The sequence below is a fragment of the Motacilla alba genome, chromosome 1A (assembly GCF_015832195.1).
Source record: "Motacilla alba alba isolate MOTALB_02 chromosome 1A, Motacilla_alba_V1.0_pri, whole genome shotgun sequence".
NCBI classification, from domain to species: domain Eukaryota; kingdom Metazoa; phylum Chordata; class Aves; order Passeriformes; family Motacillidae; genus Motacilla; species Motacilla alba.
The window spans coordinates 50,551,582-50,572,904 of NC_052031.1; the positions used below are offsets into that span (position 1 = coordinate 50,551,582).

At 39.3% G+C, this 21,323-nt stretch overlaps 1 protein-coding gene and 1 long non-coding RNA gene across 7 annotated transcripts in view; one reads left to right on the plus strand and one right to left on the minus strand.

The window, feature by feature from the left end:
• Positions 1-5,008, plus strand: part of LOC119708674 — a 31,825-nt gene extending 26,817 nt beyond the window's left edge. Inside the window, exon 3 of the long non-coding RNA XR_005259137.1 lies at positions 3,926-5,008. This is a non-coding gene — a long non-coding RNA (uncharacterized LOC119708674). The remainder of the gene's footprint in view (positions 1-3,925) is intronic.
• NCF4 (neutrophil cytosolic factor 4) overlaps positions 1-21,323 on the minus strand; it is a 54,314-nt gene that overhangs the window by 2,341 nt on the left and 30,650 nt on the right. For 4 of the 6 annotated variants that reach the window (XM_038155283.1, XM_038155282.1, XM_038155281.1 and 1 more), the window contains 8 exons: positions 16,665-16,772; positions 8,724-8,810; positions 6,725-6,809; positions 5,424-5,577; positions 5,039-5,109; positions 3,524-3,651; positions 2,148-2,205; positions 456-554 (listed from right to left, as the gene is read on the minus strand). In XM_038155283.1, coding sequence (XP_038011211.1) covers positions 456-554; positions 2,148-2,205; positions 3,524-3,651; positions 5,039-5,109; positions 5,424-5,577; positions 6,725-6,809; positions 8,724-8,755 — 627 coding nt within the window. In that variant the 5' untranslated portion in view covers positions 8,756-8,810; positions 16,665-16,772. Of the gene's footprint in view, positions 1-455; positions 555-2,147; positions 2,206-3,523; positions 3,652-5,038; positions 5,110-5,423; positions 5,578-6,724; positions 6,810-8,723; positions 9,114-9,168; positions 9,440-16,664; positions 16,773-21,323 lie in introns of those variants that run through there. The other 2 variants (XM_038155285.1, XM_038155287.1) reach the window with 2 other exon arrangements.

Genomic DNA, 21,323 nt, shown 5'->3' on the forward strand with positions numbered 1-21,323 from the left:
AACACACAGTATGTTCCCCTCATCCTTTTTTCAGAACACTGCTGCATTACCCAAGTTCTCTCTAATCAGGCTGACGTGTGTTGTGGTATGAAGCATGAAGCATACATCAACTCACCCTGAGGCAAGAAACCAATTAATTGCTGAAATGGAGTTTCCATCTCCTTTCTGTGGCCTTTCTGTGTTCTAATCACTTCCAAAGAATTTAAAAACATTCCAGCAGAAGCAAATGCAAATGAAAACAGAAGTCTGGAGGGCAGAAAATTTGTAAGCTAAAAACCATCAACGAACCAAACAATTACTAATTTGGAATCAAGGATTTAGTCTTGACAGTAAGACCTGATTATGATGCAGTTTCTCCTTGAAAGGAAGAGACAGGTCACAAGGATCAGGAGAGCCCTTTCTACTCATATATTTCAAGGTATGCTAATAATTTAGTACTGCTATTGCAGTCTTACCTCCAACCAGTCTTTGTTTACTTTGCTGAGTAGATAGATCAGATCTCCCTTCTTGAATCTGAGCTCCAGTTTATTGGTTCCAGGAAAATCAAACAGTGCCTATGGAAAGTAATAACCTCGAAATTATTAATTTGCAGAATTACAAAAGCAATCTTTCTGTTGTGTTCTTGAGGAGAAAGCATAAAGCAGCAAGACAGTGTGCAACCTTTGTCATCACATATGTATTTCTGGGATAAGGTCATATATATTTGACCTTAGTCTGCAGTTCTCACAATCTCTTCTCCTACCCAGCACACACAAAACTGCTTTGAAGAAACAGTGAAAGCACTAGGATAAACATGACCCTGAGAGGGCGACATAAAAGGATTCTTAAAGTGGCAGAACACTGAGCACCAGAGAAATCAATATACATAAGTTGTTAGCACTTAAGAGCAAGTAAGACAACAGAGCTGAAGCCAACTGACAGCTCAAAATCCTGAGAATTGAAAAATATTTTATTTCTCGTTGCAGCCTTATAGCTTTTAGATTTGCTGCAAAATATTGCAAAGAGCCTTTAAAAATGGCAGAAATGTTATGTCTTAATTTCAGGGTAATGAACTGTTGCTTTTACATCTAGCTTACAGGTCTGGATGCTGAACTGGGAGATGTGGGAAAGCTTGGGAAATTGACGTGTTGGAAATGGAACTTGGGAATTGACGGGAAATGGAACTTAGATGCCCTCTTCAGGGAAAAAAAAAAAAAAAAAAAAAAAAAGGAGGCAAATACATGCTTATCACCCTAATAAAAGGTTGGAGAGTTAAAGTGGCTGAGTTATCAAAAGTACACACCTCCCCCATTGTCCTTAGAGAACATGGTAGCCATTTAAATGGTCTTAGAGGAGCAAAAATGAAAAGGTGCTCTTTATTCTGTGTTGCAATTGTTCTTTTGGTCTTGTTAATGCCAAGAGTTCTCTTAATAAAAAACAAACAAAATAATGCTGTTGTGCTAGTGGTTCAGATGTCTACTTATTAGCCCTTTCAGAAGCCTTTTTTCACCATTGAAAAGTTCTGGTAGGTATATTCAATACTAATAAATTAATAGATAAAACCCAAGAGATATGACTGTTCCAAGGCCTGTCATTCTCTGTGTAAAGAACAAAAGAAACAAACCTTAAAGCAGATGCATGGGGATTTTAATCTTATATGGCAAATCACATGTTTCAGGAAGCAAAACCCTGCTCAGACAAATACTGGTTACAAAGCAGTCTCATGTGCTTAATACTGAGAAAAATATACCACAAAAGACATGAGTATGGGCATTTATGTTACAGAAAATACTAAGATGCCTCACCTGCAAAGCTTTTAAACAAATGCTGAAGTCGCTGAAGCTGAGGCTTATGCCTGTTTCAGATTTAACTTATGGGTAGCACTATGCAAATGTGGACCATTTGGCAGTAAGCTGTACATGTCTCAGTTTTGAATCTCCTGTCATTCTGATTTCACCATGGACCTTTTTATTACTCAAGTGATGAGGAACAGGACACCTTTTCCCATCCTTTTTTTCATTCCCTGTTGTTAAAATCAATTGTTTTTCTCTGTTTATTTCACTTTCTTCCCCCAAGCTCTAATTGAAAATAGCAACCTGATAGATGAGGTACCAAAGTAAAACAGGGTTTAATCTCCTGTCCTATGACAGGTTGTGCAGAGTACTCACCTCAGCCCGCGGAGCTGCGGTGCGGTCAAAAACAGGCACTTGATCTGAAATGCTCTTACTGCAAAGAGATGAGACAACAGGGAGGTAAGCATCTTTCCAAGTCATTAAAAATGCTACACAATCCGTAGTGCAGTGTCTGTGTTTTTACTGTTTAAGGGGCATGTAAGGCATAGATCACTGGAGAAACTGCATGAGAATCTGTGTGCAGCACTGAAGTAAATAAATATGGATGCAACAACACTGCCCTAGTTCTCTCGGTTTCAGTGCAGAGCAGCAGCAATCTGATGGTGTCTGCTGTTGAGAACAGATGGAATTGTCAATACAGTCGGTATTCCAGACCTCTCTTCCACAGCACTGCTCAGTCCCCCTACTCTGCCTTCTGGGCATCATTGTTTCCAGCATTTATGGCATTTAGTTCAAACTCTGCCGTCATACACACATGCAGTTTTTGCACTGTTTGAGGTAGGAAGGGAGTCCATCTTTGGAATGCTGAAAGGAGAATTAACTTATCTGAAGGGTAATGAAGTATGATGTCTACTTAGCAGTTCTCCAAAAGGGTGTCAATGCTGCTATGTAGGACAGGCCCCTGTTTAGACAAAGGATGGGAACAAATTAAGTATTCAGTTTCATTTAGTGTCTGAACCAGATCCCACTGAATTCAGTGCCAAAACTCACATTGACTTCAGTGGTGCAAGCCTATGTCCTTAAGCTTGGCCTGTATATTCTGCACACTATAATAGAGATTACCATATAAAGAAATATGGGCGGATAGAGCTAGACAGTATTTTTAAAAAGCAAGGTATACTCTCATTTTGGAATTTTCTTTTAATGCAAGTACCACATCTATGGCTGCATTTCTCTTCCTCAGAGAAAGAAAAAACAATTCTTATCTCATTTGCTGTGCCTGTGTTTGTGCACAAGTAGAATGCAATATGGAGATTGTTTACCCAGGGTGATGATGTTTTGTTTCCTTGGCCTGTCAGGACCAAGCACATGTCCAGACTGTCCATCAGCAAACAGTCAAAAGAATTTGTGCAGTTGAGTGCTTGAGCAGTTTCAGTTTAGATGTAGTGTAATATAAAATAATATAGTATAATAAAGTAATTAATTAGCCTCCTGATATCATGGAGTCAGATGCAGCATTTCTCCCTGCCACAGGGGTCGCCTTGAAATACAATACACATCCACTTTAAAATTCTGAAATTACTGAAAACAAGAAATGCTCTGTGTTCACTCTACCACAAAGACCCTCATATTAGGGATTCATGTATTCACTTGGAAAACACAGCGGTGATCCTCATCTCTCTCCCCCTCCCCAAAACTGGACAGCATCTCTTACATCAAGCAATGCTGAAAAAAACATGTCAATCACTTACACTCGGCGTGTCCGTGGGCGAAGCCGTCTCAGTCTGTGAGGCACCTGCTCACCATCAAAGGTTGAGTGGTAGAAGAATAGCCGAACGTCCTCATCCATCAACACCCAAGCAGGGAGGCAGAGCAGATTCTGTGCCAAGAGCAAGCAGGAAGCAGAGTGTAACAGTGGGAGAGCCCAATTCTCTATTTATTTACATGTAGCAAATATGCCTCCTGACCTACGGGATCACGAAGGATATTCATTACTGCCAGAAACCTCCCTCCTCTCCTTTCTCACTCAGCAGGACACAGCTGAACAGCTGACAGTCTCTCCTCTTTATTCCTGGAGTTGGCCAATGTATTGCTTCACACTTTTTGTACCTGATTTACTGCAGGAGTAAATTGCTTTTTGTTTTTCTTTTCAGAACATGAATGACTGGAAAGAAGGCAGTCTTAAGTAGTGGAAGTCTTGGCCATTGCTTCAGACTGTCACTGATTTGAAGTTCAGGTCTTCAGTTAACCTGTACACAAAGAATATCTCTCCTTGATGTGTGCTGCATCTTCACTGTAATTCAGGTACTCTCAGAAGCCCACCTGTTCTGATTCTGGCTGTGAAAGAGTCAGTTTTCTTCTTACTAGCTGGTACAGTGCTGTGTGTTGTTTAGCATGAGAATAATGTTGATAACACAGATGTTTCAGTTGTTTCTAATTACTGGCTTACTTATTCTAAGCCAAGGGCTTTTTTGTTTCCCAAGTCCTGCCAGTTTGGAGCTGCACAAGAAGTCAGGAGGGAGCATGGCCAGGACAGCTGGTCCAAACTAGCCAAAGGGATATTCCATGCCATAGGACATCATGCACAGTATGTAACTGGAGGGAGCTGCCAAGGAGATCACTACTTAGTGGACTGGCTGGCCATCGGTCAGCAGGTGGTGAGCAATTGTATTGTGAATAATTTGTTTGTTTTCTTCTTTAGCTTTATTTCTCTGTCTTTTTGGTTACTTCCTTTCTAATTACAATTATTTATTAGTATTATATTTTACTTTATTTCAATTATTAAACTGTTCCTATCTCAACCCGTAGGTTTTACCATTTCCCGATTATCCTCCGCATTCCATTAGGGAAGCAGGGAGTGAGCAAGAGGATGCATGGCACTTGATGGTGGGTGGGATAAAGCACAACCCACACACCATTCTCCCAATCCCTTGGATGCACACACACACCAACTCTATATTCATGCAGCACCTGGAGATTCACCATTTCCTCATACATCTTGGGGGGTTTGGGTAAGAATGTCTATCTGTATATGAAGACAGAGAGTGACCCTTTGTGAACTGCATTCTCCAGCAGACCCTACAGTCTGAACAATCTGGGGAAGAGGACTTCAGGTTGTACCACAGGGTGGGCACTGTGTCTTCAGGAAAGCAGAGCAGAGAGAAGCAGATACTTAGAACCCCAACAGTACTGTCTGCCTTAGCTGATTTCAATGGCTAAGTATCTGCAGTGGTCACTGCATTCTTTACTTGAAAATTAAGTTTTACCTTCATGTAGACATTTAGGATAGGAATCCTGTTCTCAGCAATTTCCTTTTTGGCACCAACAAAAACTTTTCCTGAAAAATATAAAACCTGTAGCAGTTATTGAAGAGAAAGAAAAAAAAAAAGAAAAAAAAAAAGGCTGTCAGAGAAATTAAGCAATCAGGAGGAAGCAGAAGCTCAAAAAATTACATATTTTTTAAAGGGTTTTAGGTTTCTAAATGAACTTTACTACAAGTGAAGGGGCTGTCAATGGAACATGACTTCTCTGGCATCCACAGCCAGGAATTAGTTCCTTGTCACAGCTACTTCTCTCATTGCATTCCTCCTTAGGGCAGCCTGGAACTGAGAAAGCTGCTAATTGTGCAAAGGTTTGGTACTGACAGCCTACCTGGCAGTACAGGGAGTGTGCAGGTAAACGGGCTGTTACTGCTCTCTGGCCCATATCTCTCCTCTAGTTTGGTGTGCAGGGCATAGAACTCACGATAGCGCCGGAAAATCAGGTATCTGCCACCACCTTTGAGCTTTACTTCAATGACAAACATCTGAAACAGAGAAGAGAGATTCAGGCTGATGTTCATACTTATAAATATTCACCAAATGAATGTGAGGAATAAAATAGGAACATAAGATCAGTGCTCCATTAGTGGGAATATTCTCTTAGGAGCAGAGAGGAAAGCAAGCCTTCAGTTAAGCATCTGCCAATCCAGGAACTAGGATATGAGAAGGTAGCACCAGTGTGGTATTTGTGTGGGTCCAGCTTGCATATGAAGCATGTCCCTGTGGCTGCTTTATATTATATAATCTTAAAAGGAAACATGAAATTACTAGATTCAACTTTATACTTGCACACTTTGCCTCAGTGACAAGCAAAATACATTATGGAGACAAATACAAATATTTTACAGTAAGATGCCTTGGACATCTAAATCTAGAGACAGACAGACATGAAAATGAATTGATTTTTCAGAATCGAAGGCATTCATACTTCTTTTTTGACTTTAATGTACACAATTGCAAAAATTATTGTCTGACCTCCTTCAACCACTATTTTATTTCTCTTTTGACAAAATTGCTTTGCTCTAAAGGAACCCAAAATTTCCACACACTGACCTCTGAGTCACATTGCAGCCAGATCCTTCAGAAAACATAAAAACAGAGCAACCCAACATCACTCTATTCCAGAGAAAAACCTGAATACTGCAGTGGGAAGGGTTTTATGAGCAATGTCTCCAGGAGAAGTCAGACTGGGCATATTCGAACACTCAGAAAATCTTAGTGCCTTTCCGTACTATTCCCTTCCTGTGTGCTCTTTCATGGCTTAATATGCTACCTCCTGTGAAGATGGGAGCATCCTAACTTGCCAGAACCATGGAATAATAAGGAAGAATCTGCCTTTCTACCCTCTGAATTACTTTCCCACTATCTTCACCAATGGTACAGCACTCTAACAGGAAGCAAATCAGATATTATATCAGAGGATATCTCCCACATTTCACTCAGAAAATAAATTTTTAGACCGAATCTGGGATAACTATACTCCATTCCAGAAAAATAAAGCACTGAGAAGTCTTTCACATGGAACTACTCATGCCAAAAAGCAATTACACCAGATTAACTGCATTTTGCTTTCCACAACCAAACCAGTCACAGACGAAGGCATATAGAGGCAGGATAAATCTCCCTTCTTACATAGTAATTAGTAAAACCTTTCTTCTCTTCAATATCTGCAATATTAGCTGAAACAGGTACATCATCTGGAAGCTGGTCAAAATCACTGTGAAGCAAGAACAGAAGATTTAGGTTACTGATATTGGTAACAGCCTTTGAGGTGTCCTATGCCACACAGAGCAAAGATAGGCAATATCACATTTTCTAGCATCAAAACCAAGATGTTAGAAACTCATGGCATCATTCTCTTCCTCTGGAGGTCTGATCTTGAGATGTCAAGTTTTAATAAGTGCAGCACAAGTCAGTGACCATTGAGAAGATTCATTATGCCTGAAAAATACCCCTCTCATTCCTGGGCTTGCTCAAGGAACAGGACTACAAAACAAACACTTGAACTGGTAAGCTTTTCCTAAGAATTGTGATCAGTTGTGGATGCATTTTTAATCCTTCTTTAATCTAGGAGATTTACAAAAAGAGCTCTCCATCAGTGGATCCTATTCTAAGGAGATCATTATACATCATGATTTATGCTGCTATTATTACTGCATTACTGTAGGGAATAGGAAACAATTCTGAGACAAGAGCTTGTTATGCAAGGTGCTGTAGAAACTGACAGCACAAAGCTAAATCCTAAAAACTTTACGCTCTGTGCAAGATGTGTAAAATGTACCACATACATATAAGAAAAGAAACAATGGGATAAGCACAAACAGAAAAAAAGAACAAAGAAACAAAAGCATAGTATTGTTCTATATCAAAACTAGTGGTGCCTACACCAGCTGTCAAAATGTTGTCAAGTTTTCTTGTAAACATCACAATAAAGCAAACTCTTAAAGAGGCTTGGAAAAATAAGACTAGGCTATCAAATATTTGGAGAGAGACCTCCTAGTCACAGCAGGCAAGGTTCGTCACAGAATCACAGAATATTTGGAGCTGGAAGGGACCCACAAAGATCATCCAGTACAAGTCTGAATGAATGGCCTGCACAGGGATTGAACCGATGAGCTTGGCATTTATCCCCCAGTAACAGCAGATAACCTGAAGCAAGCACAAAGATACTTGTTTGAAAATGTCAAAAGTGTGTGAAGGAACTCGTGGTAGTAGGCAAGGTTAGAATAAGCTTTGCAGATCCTAGAAAGAATTGGATTTGGAGTGAGAAGGAAGAATCCCTGCAGGAACACCTAATGAGCAGCCATATGACCACACAGTCATGTTACTGGTCTATACTGCCCACACTACAAAAAAAGCAAGGATTGGCAGGTGCTTTTTCCTCTATGACCTTCTCCTCGGTGCAACAGCTTTGACAAGCAGCAGACAAATTCACCTTTGCTTCAGTCTTATAACAGTGTTGTCAGAGGGATATTTGTATTAACACCTGAGTAAAAAGCATCTAGAACGAGGAAAAAAGGATAATAAATGAGATAAAGAGAGACTTTTAAAAGGATCATCTAAGAAATGCCCAGCTGACAAAACGTTAAATATGCTGATTATACAAAAAGTGGTGGTTGTCTCAGTTTATTCTGCTAGGAGAATATCCCAAGCAGGGGCTTCCACAAGGCGTAGCCCATTTGAAATGCTGAAGCAATGATGCAACATCTTGCAATAGTTTGCTGTACAAGGAAAATGCCGTGAATCAGCACCACCCACAATACTGTAAATACTACCCCTTACTGTGAAGAGGGATGTGGTTATGGAGACCAAGAGATATAATTAGTCATATCACAAACACTCATATCATAAACTCCAGTAAAAGGGAAACTTGTTTTACAGCTATAAAGAGGACAATGACCCACTGTGTCCTAGGTCATGAATATTCCCCACAAAAAGAAGAAAGTCCACTCCAGCATAAGAAATGGTCTGCTCGACCCTAAAGCAGCCTAATAGTGTGGAAGTTACACACTGTTCTGATAACAAGAAGCCTTTTAGAATCACCAGAGATGCTTGCATCCAAATTAACCAAACAGATCACAGGAGTTACATGAGGCTTGTGGGGAGGCAGGAGCAGGGAGAGACACGTTACCTCTTTTCTCGCAGCTGTCGGGGAAGAGACATTGTTCTTCTTAAATCCAGATGACTAAGATCTATTCCTCTACTTCTTGGGCAGTTCCTGGTTTAATAGGATGAACACAAAGTCAAAGTAATTCTCCCTGCATGAAACAAGACTCCTTTGCAAGGCCTCAGAGATCTTTTTTTAATGTTTGCGTGTCAGACGATTTCTGCTGTACCTCCCCACCCCCATGAGTTTGAGGAAGTACCAGGGGGAAAACAGTAATAAAGAGAGACTCCTCTGTGATGTCTGTCATGTCTCAAACTGCCACAATTGAGAAACTGAAGGCCCAAGAAAAAGCAGAAACTATGAACCACATATTCCATTGTCCACCCTCCACCAAAATATTTGCCTTGTTGAAAGCCAGTATGAGTGGGCTCAGCAAAGACTGTTTCGCCTCAGATGTCCCCATATATACCTCTACACTAATATTTGTAAACCAGGATGAATACTTCTGTTCCCTTCTTGAGGCTCTGTGATTCTCAAGGATCCTCCTTTTCACAGACCAAGAGCCAGGAGGTGGAGCTAAAGAATAAATTTTAAAATGGGAGCAGAATGTATCATCAGAAAAATCAGCCTTGTCAAACACCAGGGCATCAGGCACAGGAGATGAGATCTGAAGGATGGATCAATGAAAGACAGGAGTCCTTTAATGGCCAGAGATCTTTTTGGCTTCATGTGCTCAAAACAACCCACATTTGCCACATACAAAGACAAGGTAACGGCTTGCCCTGGCTTTTACTCAAACTGTAGTGACAAAGCATTTATATAACATCAGTTGACAATCTTTCAAGAAGAAAATAAAAGGAAGAAAGTGATGAGGAAACCATGATTTCTTAACAATATGGCTAAGTTGTAACACAGCTTATCTGCCTTAGTCAAAAACTGTTATGTGCATCCTTGCCTTTCCATTTCAGCCTTTGACTCTCTTCCATTTTCGTGTTCAATACATATTTGCCTCCTTCTCCTCCTTCCGCTGCCAAGAACAAAAATTCCCATCTGAATGGAGGAAAAATCAACCAGCATCCTTCAAAATAAAACTCTATTTACAACTGTAATCATCAGCCTTGAGAGTAACTGCAATGCATTGCATTTTAATGAAGTAAATTCTTCACCCAGCTCCTTTCCATGGATAACTCTAGGCACCATAATAGAATTTGAGAGGGGATATAGTGTCTCTTGATCAGAAGGGACCAGGAGAACAAAATTCTGAACTGTATTTTCTGAGTGATCTGCTACTCTGCTACATATCATAGCTTTGGCAAGAAAATCGTAGAAAGGGTATCCTAATTTTTTTTTCAAATGTCCTGAAAGATCATCTAGATACAATGTAGGTACCTCTTTTAATAGCCAGAGGATATGGCACTATGCAAAAATACATGGTCATTGTTCATCTAGGGACATGGCTTCTTGAAAACAAGTCGACAGAAACTCTCAGACAAATTGTCTATGCAAATGCTCTGCTGTAAGAGGAGTAAAGCAAACTGAAAGCAGCTCAATTTCACTACTCTCCACTAGAGATTACAGCTAGCAATAATACTAACCTGACAGAATAATGCTAAACCTACAAAGAATGTTTATGATTCTGCAGGGTTTTCTTGTTCTGAACTCAACCAGAAAAAAGTCTTCGTTTTTTGACAAAAGGCAGATTTCTACCTCAGATAAGTGGATAGATGATTTGTTAGAGGGACCACCAAGGCTGTGAGACTAAGATTGGAAATATTGCTTTGCCATGTTCTTTTGTGCCAGATCAGTGCCTCAACTACCACGTGTTTTCTTTCAAATTCTATTATTGTGCTACTATAGTAGAAATAGCCATTTCTATTATTTCGCCTGAGAAAATAGACTGTCTCTAATCAAATGCACATCCTTTCTCTGTTCAAATAATTATTTAATGAATGAAATAAATATCCATTACAAAACTGATATCCTAACAGCACCTATGTCAAGAGATATGCCTGCACTAGGTAAACACACAATTTCATCAGCTGACATGGCCAGCTCTCAGTTTTGAGAAAACCCATCCACACACTATGGCTGGCATGGTCATTGTGGTGCTATGCACCGACCCAAATACACGTGCAAGAGCAGAGAAAGCAGCAATTCATCCAAGCGCAAGGAATACAAAACAAAAATTGGTTCATTAAAGGAGACTGCTAAGAGAATCCTCAGATGACTGACTCATGGCCATATGCTGCCACCACTATATGCCTCTTCACAGTTCACAATCTACTCTATTATTTTGGACATGCCTGTGAGCTGTGAAACTGTGGCCTTCTGTCCAATGCACCTGTTGTTAGAAAACACGTGTACAAGGATACACAGCACCCTGGAAATCTGACAGTATCTGCTAGAACCAAACAACCAAAGCGAGTGAGGAATTTTAATGAAAAATAGGAAGGGAGTCCCAAATCACTAGAGACACATGAACCACTAATAAAAGGTAAACAAAAAATGTAGCAGAAATACTCAGCTGAATCAAGTCTGGGTGACAGCACTACATACCATGTCTGCTAGGGCAGCAGATATTGTACCATTCTGCATGTCTCTATGGAATAATGGCTTCCCTCTGATGCACCTGATCTTACAAAAGTGCTGTGCAGTTATGCTCAATCACCAGCCATAGAATGAATCTTTAAAGTGATAGGAGAAAGGGAACAAGAATAATATCATTAAAAGATGTCTGAACTCATCACAGATTAATCTGCAAAGGAAATAACATTTAGCCATAACTGCAAGGAAGCTGAACATCAAATAGAAACACACATGGCAGAGTTGGCTTGCAAGATACTTTCATTCAACCTATTGTTTTCAAAGGATGTGTGGAATATTTGTTTCTGTAGCATACACATCATTAGCAGTTGGATGCCTTGACTCCTGTGGTTGCTTGAGGCTGAGCTACAACTGTAATAACACTGATTTGGGAAGTGTTTGGGGATCTTTTCCATTTTCCTTTAATAATACTTGTACAGATCACCAGCTTTATAGAATGCTTTAATAGACTTTTGCAATACTTATTTTCAAATACAGCCATGTATAAGCTAGCAATTATTTTATTATAGCACATGAATAATTAATTTTAGTTCTGTAAATTTTCTAGACAAAAGTTACATTAGATAAGCTATTAATGTCTGTCCTGCAATCTCTGGAGCTCTTTTGCAGGTAGTGCTACAAAATCCTTAGGAGGCAGTTGGCACAATGGTAAGTAATAAGACTCTTTCTTTCCTACATGCTTTCAGGACAGATGAAAAAAATTAAAAAAAAAAAAAAGCTGAAATTGTCCTATCTTTCTGAACTTGAAACTTTAAAAAAAAAACAAAGAGGGTGTAAGTTGAGAGTTGAGCTAATTGGTTTTATATTCTTAATTTGATAATGGCTCAGTTCATAGTGTCTGAATGTATGGATATTCTCCCAGTCATGCATTATGATGGGATTTTAAAAGTCACAGGAGTATGGATTGATAGAATTTAGAAATGTTCTTTGGATTAAATCTGGACAGTGTTTCCATGATTGCTTTTTTAGGGTGAAAAGTAGCTAGTAGGTATTTGCAGAAAAAGACTCTTTTCATGCCCTGCTGATATAAACACAACTAAATAATCCATCTTGGACAGAAGAAATTTAAAGGTCAGCATCTACCACAGTTCCTGACTGTGAATTTAATGGCATCATTTCCAGAATAAATTATTACTCAACATGGAAGAGGTTTACAGAACCAAATCTTAAAGAAAGAGCAGCATTTTTTAAAATTACATTTTTCTCAGAATATCAAACTAAATCATATACACGAATCCTGGCCTTTTCACCTCTACTGCTTGAGCAAAATAAGGATTTCATGGGAAAAAAAGAAAACAAAACCAAAAACCAACAAACCAAAAAGGGATGTTTTTCTTTTGACATTTTCAGGTATTTTTGAAATATGCAACCAACAGTACCATTCTGAGGTTTGATAGTTCATGACTCAATAGGCAGATCTCACCAGCTTTTCTTATGCAGAGCAATATCACAAGCAGTATTATGATCTTCCTCTCAGTGGAAAACAATTATTCTTTTAAAATAAACCTGCTCTTAAAAATATACAGGATTTCTTCCAGATAGAGTAGAATCACAAAGATTGGAAGAGTTAGAAGAAACTCCTTCCTGAACAATGGACATTTTGTTCTTGCAGAGCTCAGGTGGATATTTGATACCCAGGACTAGACAAAGTGAGAAAAATGGAAGCTCAGAAACAAGAGAACATTTCTTTATCCAGATCACATGTCACTTCCGGATGAAATAGGTAAATAAGGAAGAAATAGGGCAGAGCTTGTCACTGCTATTGTGCATGACAGATGTGGGCTGCAGGTGGAGCCCTGTGCTCCAGTCAACTTCTCCAATGTCAAAATCTGGTAACTGGCCATTGCAGACAAAGAAGCAGGAAAGTTCCATTCAAGCACTCCTGAAAGAGCTATGCCTACAACCATCCCTCCAGACCTTTAAAACCTACTTTCAGCGCACAGCAGCAGTGCACCTTTGTGGCAGGGTGGTTTTTGTATGTCTCTTAATCATCTTGAGAACCAAAAATTTTGTGTGATTGCTACTCAAGGCAAAGAAAATTCTGCTTCATCTATTTTACAAGTTCAAAAGACCTGTTAAAATTACGCAAAAAAATTTCACTGAACTTCCCCAAATGGCAAAACAGGGTTGGGATTTGCTAAAATTTGTGCAGTGATGCATTCAAATCAGCCTACACTGTTCCTAACAGTTTAATTTCCCTATCCATTTGAAGGAATCCTGTGACCAAATTCCTTTTACCTTATTTAGGAACTTTAGATAAGTGCCTGTAGTTAAGTGAAGTTTTCTGAAAAGTGAAGAGAGACAGGGACCACTGGCCAGTAAATAAGACCTCAAGTGGGCCAATTCTACCTATGAAGGTTTTATCTGTCTCCTAGGAATATACATGAATTATGAAATGGCTATATTCCCAGTTTTGTCACCTCAGGTTTCTAAAGGTAAAGTAATAAATCTGTCCCTTGCTGTGGACCTAGTTATTAGTGGTACAAAGGTACCTTCTCATTCGGGACTCAGCTATATTTGGATGTGCACTTTTACACTGGTATAATTGTCTTTACCCTAGGGGAGTTGTACTACTTAAGATACACTGATATAGTCAAAGAAGCACAATTTTCTGGTGCAGAAATATCCAGTCTGCTCCTTATAGAGAGTTTATGGCTCATTTTCTAAAGGTTCACAAATTGGGACAATATTCTTTAATAAAATCAGGGGGCAAGGGGGCTAGAGATTAGGATAGGCAGGCAAGTGGCAAATAGAGAGGCAATAAGTAGCAAAGTCTGGTGATTTTCAAAATTCTGTTCTGTCTATTCCTCAACACGTGTACTTACAGCCTGCCTCACCTGCTGCCTCACCAACTGGCCTTTTATTACCTCAGCCTTCATTCCTTGAAAGATAAACTCGTGGAATGAATGCACCAATTAACATTTCAATAAGCAATTCAATCCCCAATCAGTGGCTGAACTGTCCAGTTCAAGTGTGGAAGGCTGGAGTTTATGTCTCCCATACCTCAAAAGGCAGAAGGCTGCCTCGTTATGTGAAACTGGGTCTGAACAAGAGACCTCCTAATTAACTGCCATAGCAAGTTCAGCCACTGCCTTGCTGTGCGTAATTCCTTCTGCCTTAGCTTTGCCATCTGTAAAATAAGGCTGACTAAGACTTTTCTCATAAGGGGGGAGGTGAGAAGGAAAAATGCTCAGCAGAGGTACAATTCTTGAGGAAAATCAGGAAAAAAGTGACAAACTACAACCATTATCCTTTGCAACCCACCTGCACTCAAAATCACCTGCAGTGTGAACAGAAAACAATATAAAAAGGTTGCTCTTTTAAAATGTGCCAGTAATGCTCTGATGCCAGGCCTTAGAACATATTCCCAAACCCTCAGGAAAGACTGTAGTGGCTAAACTATCACTTATGTTAAACAGCAGTAGCCAACAGGCCTGTCCTACTACAGAAAAGAACAAGGGAAGGAAATGAAGAATAACTTTCTGCCCAGAGTGTATTTAATCTTGGAATGCGTCATGGTGCTTGTGGGCTGCTTCAATAATCTGAGCCAAACAAAGGCACTGGAGAACTTTGAAGTTGTGATTTCAAGAAATGAGTATATGGTAATGGTAACAGCTTAGGAAATTCCCCGTCTTCACATACTCTTGCTTTTTTCCTGCCTCACAGGATGGCACATCTGAGGCTATGCTGCAAAATACGCCAGCTAACTAAGCCAGCTGTAAAAACAGATTTTAAGCCACAGATCAATTTCTCAGCCTAGCTCACAGCAGAGACATCAACATGATGAGGAGAATGAATGGGGAGGAATACATTAAACAAGCACTGCCTGATAACTTAACAAAAGCATTCTGTTCTGACAACACAGTGAGTGCGTGTGTGTGTACATGTACAGCCCCAAATAACTCGTTTTGTCTCCTGACAATCCTTCTCCACACGCAGATACTAATGCAGCCTCTTTCACCCATACGCTTCAGGGCAATCTAACTGTGGTGTGGCAAGAATTTTACCGCTTCTGTGATGTATGGAAGAAGCCAAAACACACCCCCAAACCATGACCTTTGCTGTAATAGTTTTTCTGAATGAGACAGCAGCTACTGAGGTAGTATCTACAGAACACAGCTCTTGAGTAGCTGCTCCTCTCTTACTTAGCGCCTTTGCCCTGTTTGTCATCACTTTATTCATTTGCCACCACTTTATTCATTTTTCCAGATTTCACTACAAACAACTTGTATAAGCTGTTGCACGATGTGAATGCAGTGCCACAACAGTGGGTTTCTCATCAGGACTCATCACACAGGTAGGTGGAAAAGAGGGCAGAAAACCGTATGGCAACAGCACTTCTTCATGATTGGAAAGTGTTTTCCTTGTGAAAAGGCAAAAAAGAAACCTTCAAAATAAAGGAAAAGGAGAAAGTGATGGGGGGGAGTAAAAATCAAACATGCCTGTGACTAAGACATACAATAAAAATCTATTTACTACCCAAATAATTCTAAGTCCAAACAAGGTGGTTATGACACTCTCAGATACGTCTGCTGAAAAACAGGAAAAGGTAGAGGGCGATTGATGTCCTGTTCCAGTTCTTTCTGTTCCACATCTCGCCTCTGGAGTTCTGCTGAATGTGACATTTTTCCCTGGCACCTAATACACAGAGCTCTGCTGCTAATTTTGTGCACAGAGTTCTCATGCTGTGTAATTTGAGGCCAGAGACTCCTCCAACAGCCTGCCAGACAGAGTGCACACCCTTCAACACTGCTTCTGCTGCAGAGAAAGGGGGATGGGACAAGGAAATGAGCCAAACAAGAAACAAGCTTCCAAACTTGTCCAAGATGTTTAGCCAATTTTTGGCTCTTAGATTAACAGGGATCTATCTCCAGCTCATCCTGTCCAGTTCATCAGAAGATGCATCCAGTGAATTTGCCAGCTATTGCAAATACTCAGTCAACTTAAGATGCACACTTTTCCCTTTTTTCCCCATATTAGATTCTGTCTTGCTGCTCTAAAAGCAAATCAGACTGTTGGCCACAAGGGTCTTTTAGTACTGCCCTGGTGACATAGCATAAAAACTGATTTCTGCAATATTATAATCAAGGATTTGAAAGAGAATCTGTTTTCTCTTTCTCCCCACCTTGGTTAACATCTCTGTATCTCACAGAGATAGTCTGTACTGTAATACATTCTACTAAAATGAGAATGGTCACGTAACCTTCAAAACATGGGCTGATGTGCTCAGTAGGGGATTGAACTGGATGTATTCCCGTTAACTAACCAGAAAAAACAGACTCCCCTCTTTGCCTCCAGTGCCTTTTAGTGGAAGCATCACTTTCCACAGTATTGAATAAATCCATTTTCAATACTACTTACTTTTTCCTTGGTGCTGATATTGCCAGAAGGAGAACACCCCACACCACTCTATTCTCTCCACTCCAATCTTCTTTCTCTTGACTGTATCAAAAACAGACAGTGAGGGGACTGTAGGATTAAAAAAAAAAAAAAAAAAAAAAAAAAAAAAACAACAAAAAAAACCAACACAACTTTCATAACAGAATTGTATCAGTAATTTCTTATACTGTAAACACTTTATGTCAGAACAAAATAATCTGCACTGCCTAAAGATTTCTTTGGATGGTACAGCATCATCCTCACTAATGCCTCTTCTCTGATAATTATTTTGACCAGCAGTATCAAGCACAAACCTAGTCTGAAAAAAAAAAAGGAAGGATCTCAGGCCCTGCTGTACAGTGAGTGCTATGATAATCCACAGACCCATCTGAGACTAATTTAAATCTTTCTTTAGAATTTGAGAAGAGCTGGGACATCTTCTTCTGCTGTTCACCTGCAAGAGAGCATCATGATCTTTGACATCCAGAGAACTTTCTTTGAACTTTCTCTGCAGTTCATCTCATTGTGAAACATGTGCCTCTGGAGAGAGAACAAGGGAGGGAAGGCTGGGAAGAGGAGCACAGTCCTTTATTCTACATCTGGGAAGTGGGATAAACAAAAGATTACACATAAAAGTCAGATAACTTCATATACTGATTTACTGCAATCACTAACATGCTCCACTGAAGAAAAAGGACAGAATGAGGGAAAAAATAGGGACAATGTACAGCTGACAAAAAGAGTAACATAAAAAGTAAAAACAGGGATATGTGGAAAAAATCAAATGTAAGGAAGAATTGGGAAGAATCTATCCTTTCTCTAAAGAAATGCAGTGCGTTTCCAAACTTGACCCACACCTGTCTGGCTATCTAATTCATGAGATGTGAAGCTGACCACCCAAAAGGCTGGCTATAAATTATATCTCTTAGATATGCCAATATGATTTACATTAGGCGATAGGAAGGGAAAACTGATGAATCCTGACCTTACCCTCTGGGGACCTACCTGGAATATGCTCTGTTGGTACCTGAAAGTCTGTAGACGCCCTGAGGTAGTAATATTCCTTGCCAAGACCTCTGCATCATAAAAGGTAATAGATCAGAGCCTTTTTTCTACTGTCTGACAGCATGCCTAGCACAAGTACAGTCTCAGATCCACAACATTTTGCAATTTTGCTGACCAAGCTTTGCTCAAATCCTTGCTTTTTCCTCCTCTTTCATAGATCTTTGTTGTTTAGCCTTTATTTCTCTCTCTATACTTCCACTTCAGTTTGCTGGGGATTTTTGCAGCAGCAAAACAGTAGCCAGTAGGTCAAGAGTAATTATTTTTCTTGTCTAGTAAATGCTTATCAGGCTGTATCCGGAATACTGGAAGACTGTATCTGGAATACTATCACTAGTTTTGGACCTTCAAAAACAAGACAAATAGTGACAGTCTGATAGAGCTCAACCAAGGACAAATAAGGCTGGAGCACATGATGTTCAAGGTAAGGTTGAAGTAAATTACTTAGTTAAGCTTAAAAAGGAAACAACTGGGAGGGAGATATAATTGTTACTCCAACTAAACAAAGTGAAATTAAAGAGCAGACACAGCTAGACTCTTCTTCTAGGTGGACAATGAAAGGACAGGAGAGAGAGTTGCACAAGCAAAAAAATCTCAGTGGAGATAAGAAAAAATAATTCAGCATGACACTGGAACAAGGGCCTTGAAAGACTGTGGGATCTCTATCATGGGAAATGTGCAAACTTTGACTTGACAAGTTTAACCTCTCCTTTATATTAGGTCACCTTTGAGCTATTCATTGCATATATGACATCCGGTGGCGCCTTCCAACCTTACTTATTCTATATTCAGATACCAGATGCTATCTTCAGACAACCAAAGCCTCCATCAGAGTTACTGGCCAGCCAAGACAATCTGCTTGACCTAAATTAAAATCTCTCAGGCATTTGGCAACCATGAACACTTCAGAAAGTCTATGAAATGGTGCTATAAAATTAAATTTCTTGTATGAAAAAAAAAGGAATGAGATGAAACCCACGTTCTCATAAAATCAACCCTTCTAAAATCATTACCTTTAATAAAACCATAGTGAAATGTATTAATGCATATTCTCAGATTGGATTGACAGAAAGAAGAAATCCACTGATCTCCATGCCTTGCTTATACTTCCTGTCTCATTCATCTGCAAATTCTTTTCTCTTTGATCACCAACTTTTCCCACCTTGCCATTTTCCCCTGGAAATGGTGAAATTTTTCATCTCTCCCCAAGCCAATCTTCCTCCTCAACTTACTTTTGTCTTCACAGAACCTTTTATTTCCTTTATTGATCCCAACCTTTGTCCTTCTAGCCTTGAACCTCTGAGCTGGAAAATAATTCCTCAAGGCACCTCCCCTAAATAGCAGCTAATTATTTGGCTTTGGGCCTGCACCTGCTTTGTCAGCTCTCTTGTCATCAAGTCTATCAAGTGTGTGAGGAAGCTTTGGAATGACCAAGAAACCTATAAACTGACCTGGTAATCCCAGGGAAAACCTGGTCTGCATTAATGATACTTGTAAAATAATCAAGAGAGCTTGAGAGATGCGTAAAGTACCTCTGAGCACCCTTCCTAAACGTTGCCTGACACTTCAAGTATTCAGTGCTTGAAAAAGAGGGAGGAGGGAAATATGTCTGCCATGAAAATGAATAGAGAGACTAAAATTATGCACCACACAGGCACTAGACCTGCACTAATTTAATTAGTAACTAATACATTTATTTGGGTTTTATTTTGCCTTAATAGTTAGTCTCCCATTACCCTCAGTCTCTTTATTCTTGCTAATGCTGTGGCCTTTAGACATCAAGAGTCTTAGTATAAGAAATAAAACAGTTATAACATTCACCATGCCTGGCATGCTGACACAGTGAAACAGAGGATGAAGAAACATTTACACAACCCAAAATTGGGCTCTTTAGGCTGTTAACTAGTGAGCAGTCAGAAAGGCTGCAGAGTTTTATAAATAGACCTGATTCAGAGAACAAGAATCAGAGAAAATAACACTTTCACCACATAACTACATGACTCCAACTGGTATTTTAGAGATATAACTTGAAAAGTCAGTGACATTTTGCTCTCAGTTACAGAAAAGTTACTCTTCACATATTTTAATGCAAGACATGGGGCTTACCAGTCCACCTACATCGTCATGAAAATATACAGAGTTTATGAACATAACAGAAATTTTATACTGGAAAAATTGTTAGTTTATCTCCTCTTGAATCCATATTCTGATTTATCAGAGCAGACCTGTATTTCTAATCTGAATACTTTCTTTTCAATTGTTGTTGCAAAACACACAAAAAAATTTGAAAACAAAACACGCTAGACTTGGCAATACAGTTCACATTCTTACAGTTGGCTGTCTTATGCTTTCAAAGTCTATCAGATTTAGCTAGGCTAGCAACAGACACTCTGCTTTTACTTATAATCCTTCTGCAAATCACAATAAACTCTTTGCTGAAATAATAGCTATCCAGCTGCTAAACCCACAAGATAATTAAACACTCTATGAAAGGACATTTCTTTTTAAGCAGATTGAACTGTTATCAAATGATGACTCCCTCTTAGTTTGAATAATAATTATTCAAATACTTTATTCTTTTTAACCTTTTCTCATGTAAGTTCTCTCTGAGACCCTTGGGCAATAGAAAAACTAAAAATGTAACTGTGGGATAGCAGAAGGCTATGTGAAGAAGGCAGGGGAAAAAGGCATTGAATAGTCACTTCATTCTCATTTAAGCTCCAAATCTAGCTTCAGAGGGACTGTTCATAGTCTAAAAGTTTAGGATAAAGAAGACTTTATCCTTAACTTATCCAAGTGCAAGATCACACTGCCTTTGGCATAAGAATTGTTTCTTGCTATGAGACATCTAAGTACAATACTTACAAAAGGCCCCATTTACAGTTGGATCTAGAAAATTTGATGCAGTATAAAACAAGTGAGACAGAAGCATCTAGGAAGAGAAACTTCTAGTAATTTCCAATAAGTCTATTCTCCAAATAAATACCTGAATGAGTTTTCTTGTACTGATTTGGTTTGAGTCTCCATTTTGACTGGACACATGAAATACTGCTTAATACTACTTTACTAACCACAGAGAAACTGAAGAAGAAGTGGTAGCCTTGCTTAAGAATGTACACTTGAATTAATGCTGACAAGGAAATCTGAAGAGTATACAAACATGACAATCTATTAAAACAACAACAACAACAAAAACATAATGGGGAAAGTAAGTTAACAATGGCTTTTTTAAAGGACTAGAAACTATGTAGAACCACAGGAGAAGGGTGTTTGCTATGTACTACTGCTTCCAATCAAGATACCTCCTCTTTCACTTCAGAAAGGGAACAATTCCCTTAAACACACATTTGGCTTTCTTTCTCCTAGTGTCTATATCTACAAAAATCACTTCTTGCCCAAAACCTACCTATATATTTCTCTAAAATATGGCTGTATGCTGTGCTACCATTCTAAGGGAGAGTCTAGCAGATGTTTTTGCTTTGCTGTCTCATCTTCAGGCTCCTTTTAAGGAGCTATTAGTCTTCCCTAATCCCCCAACTAAATTTATCAGCAGTTGTTTGCAGCCAAGAGTTAAGCTAA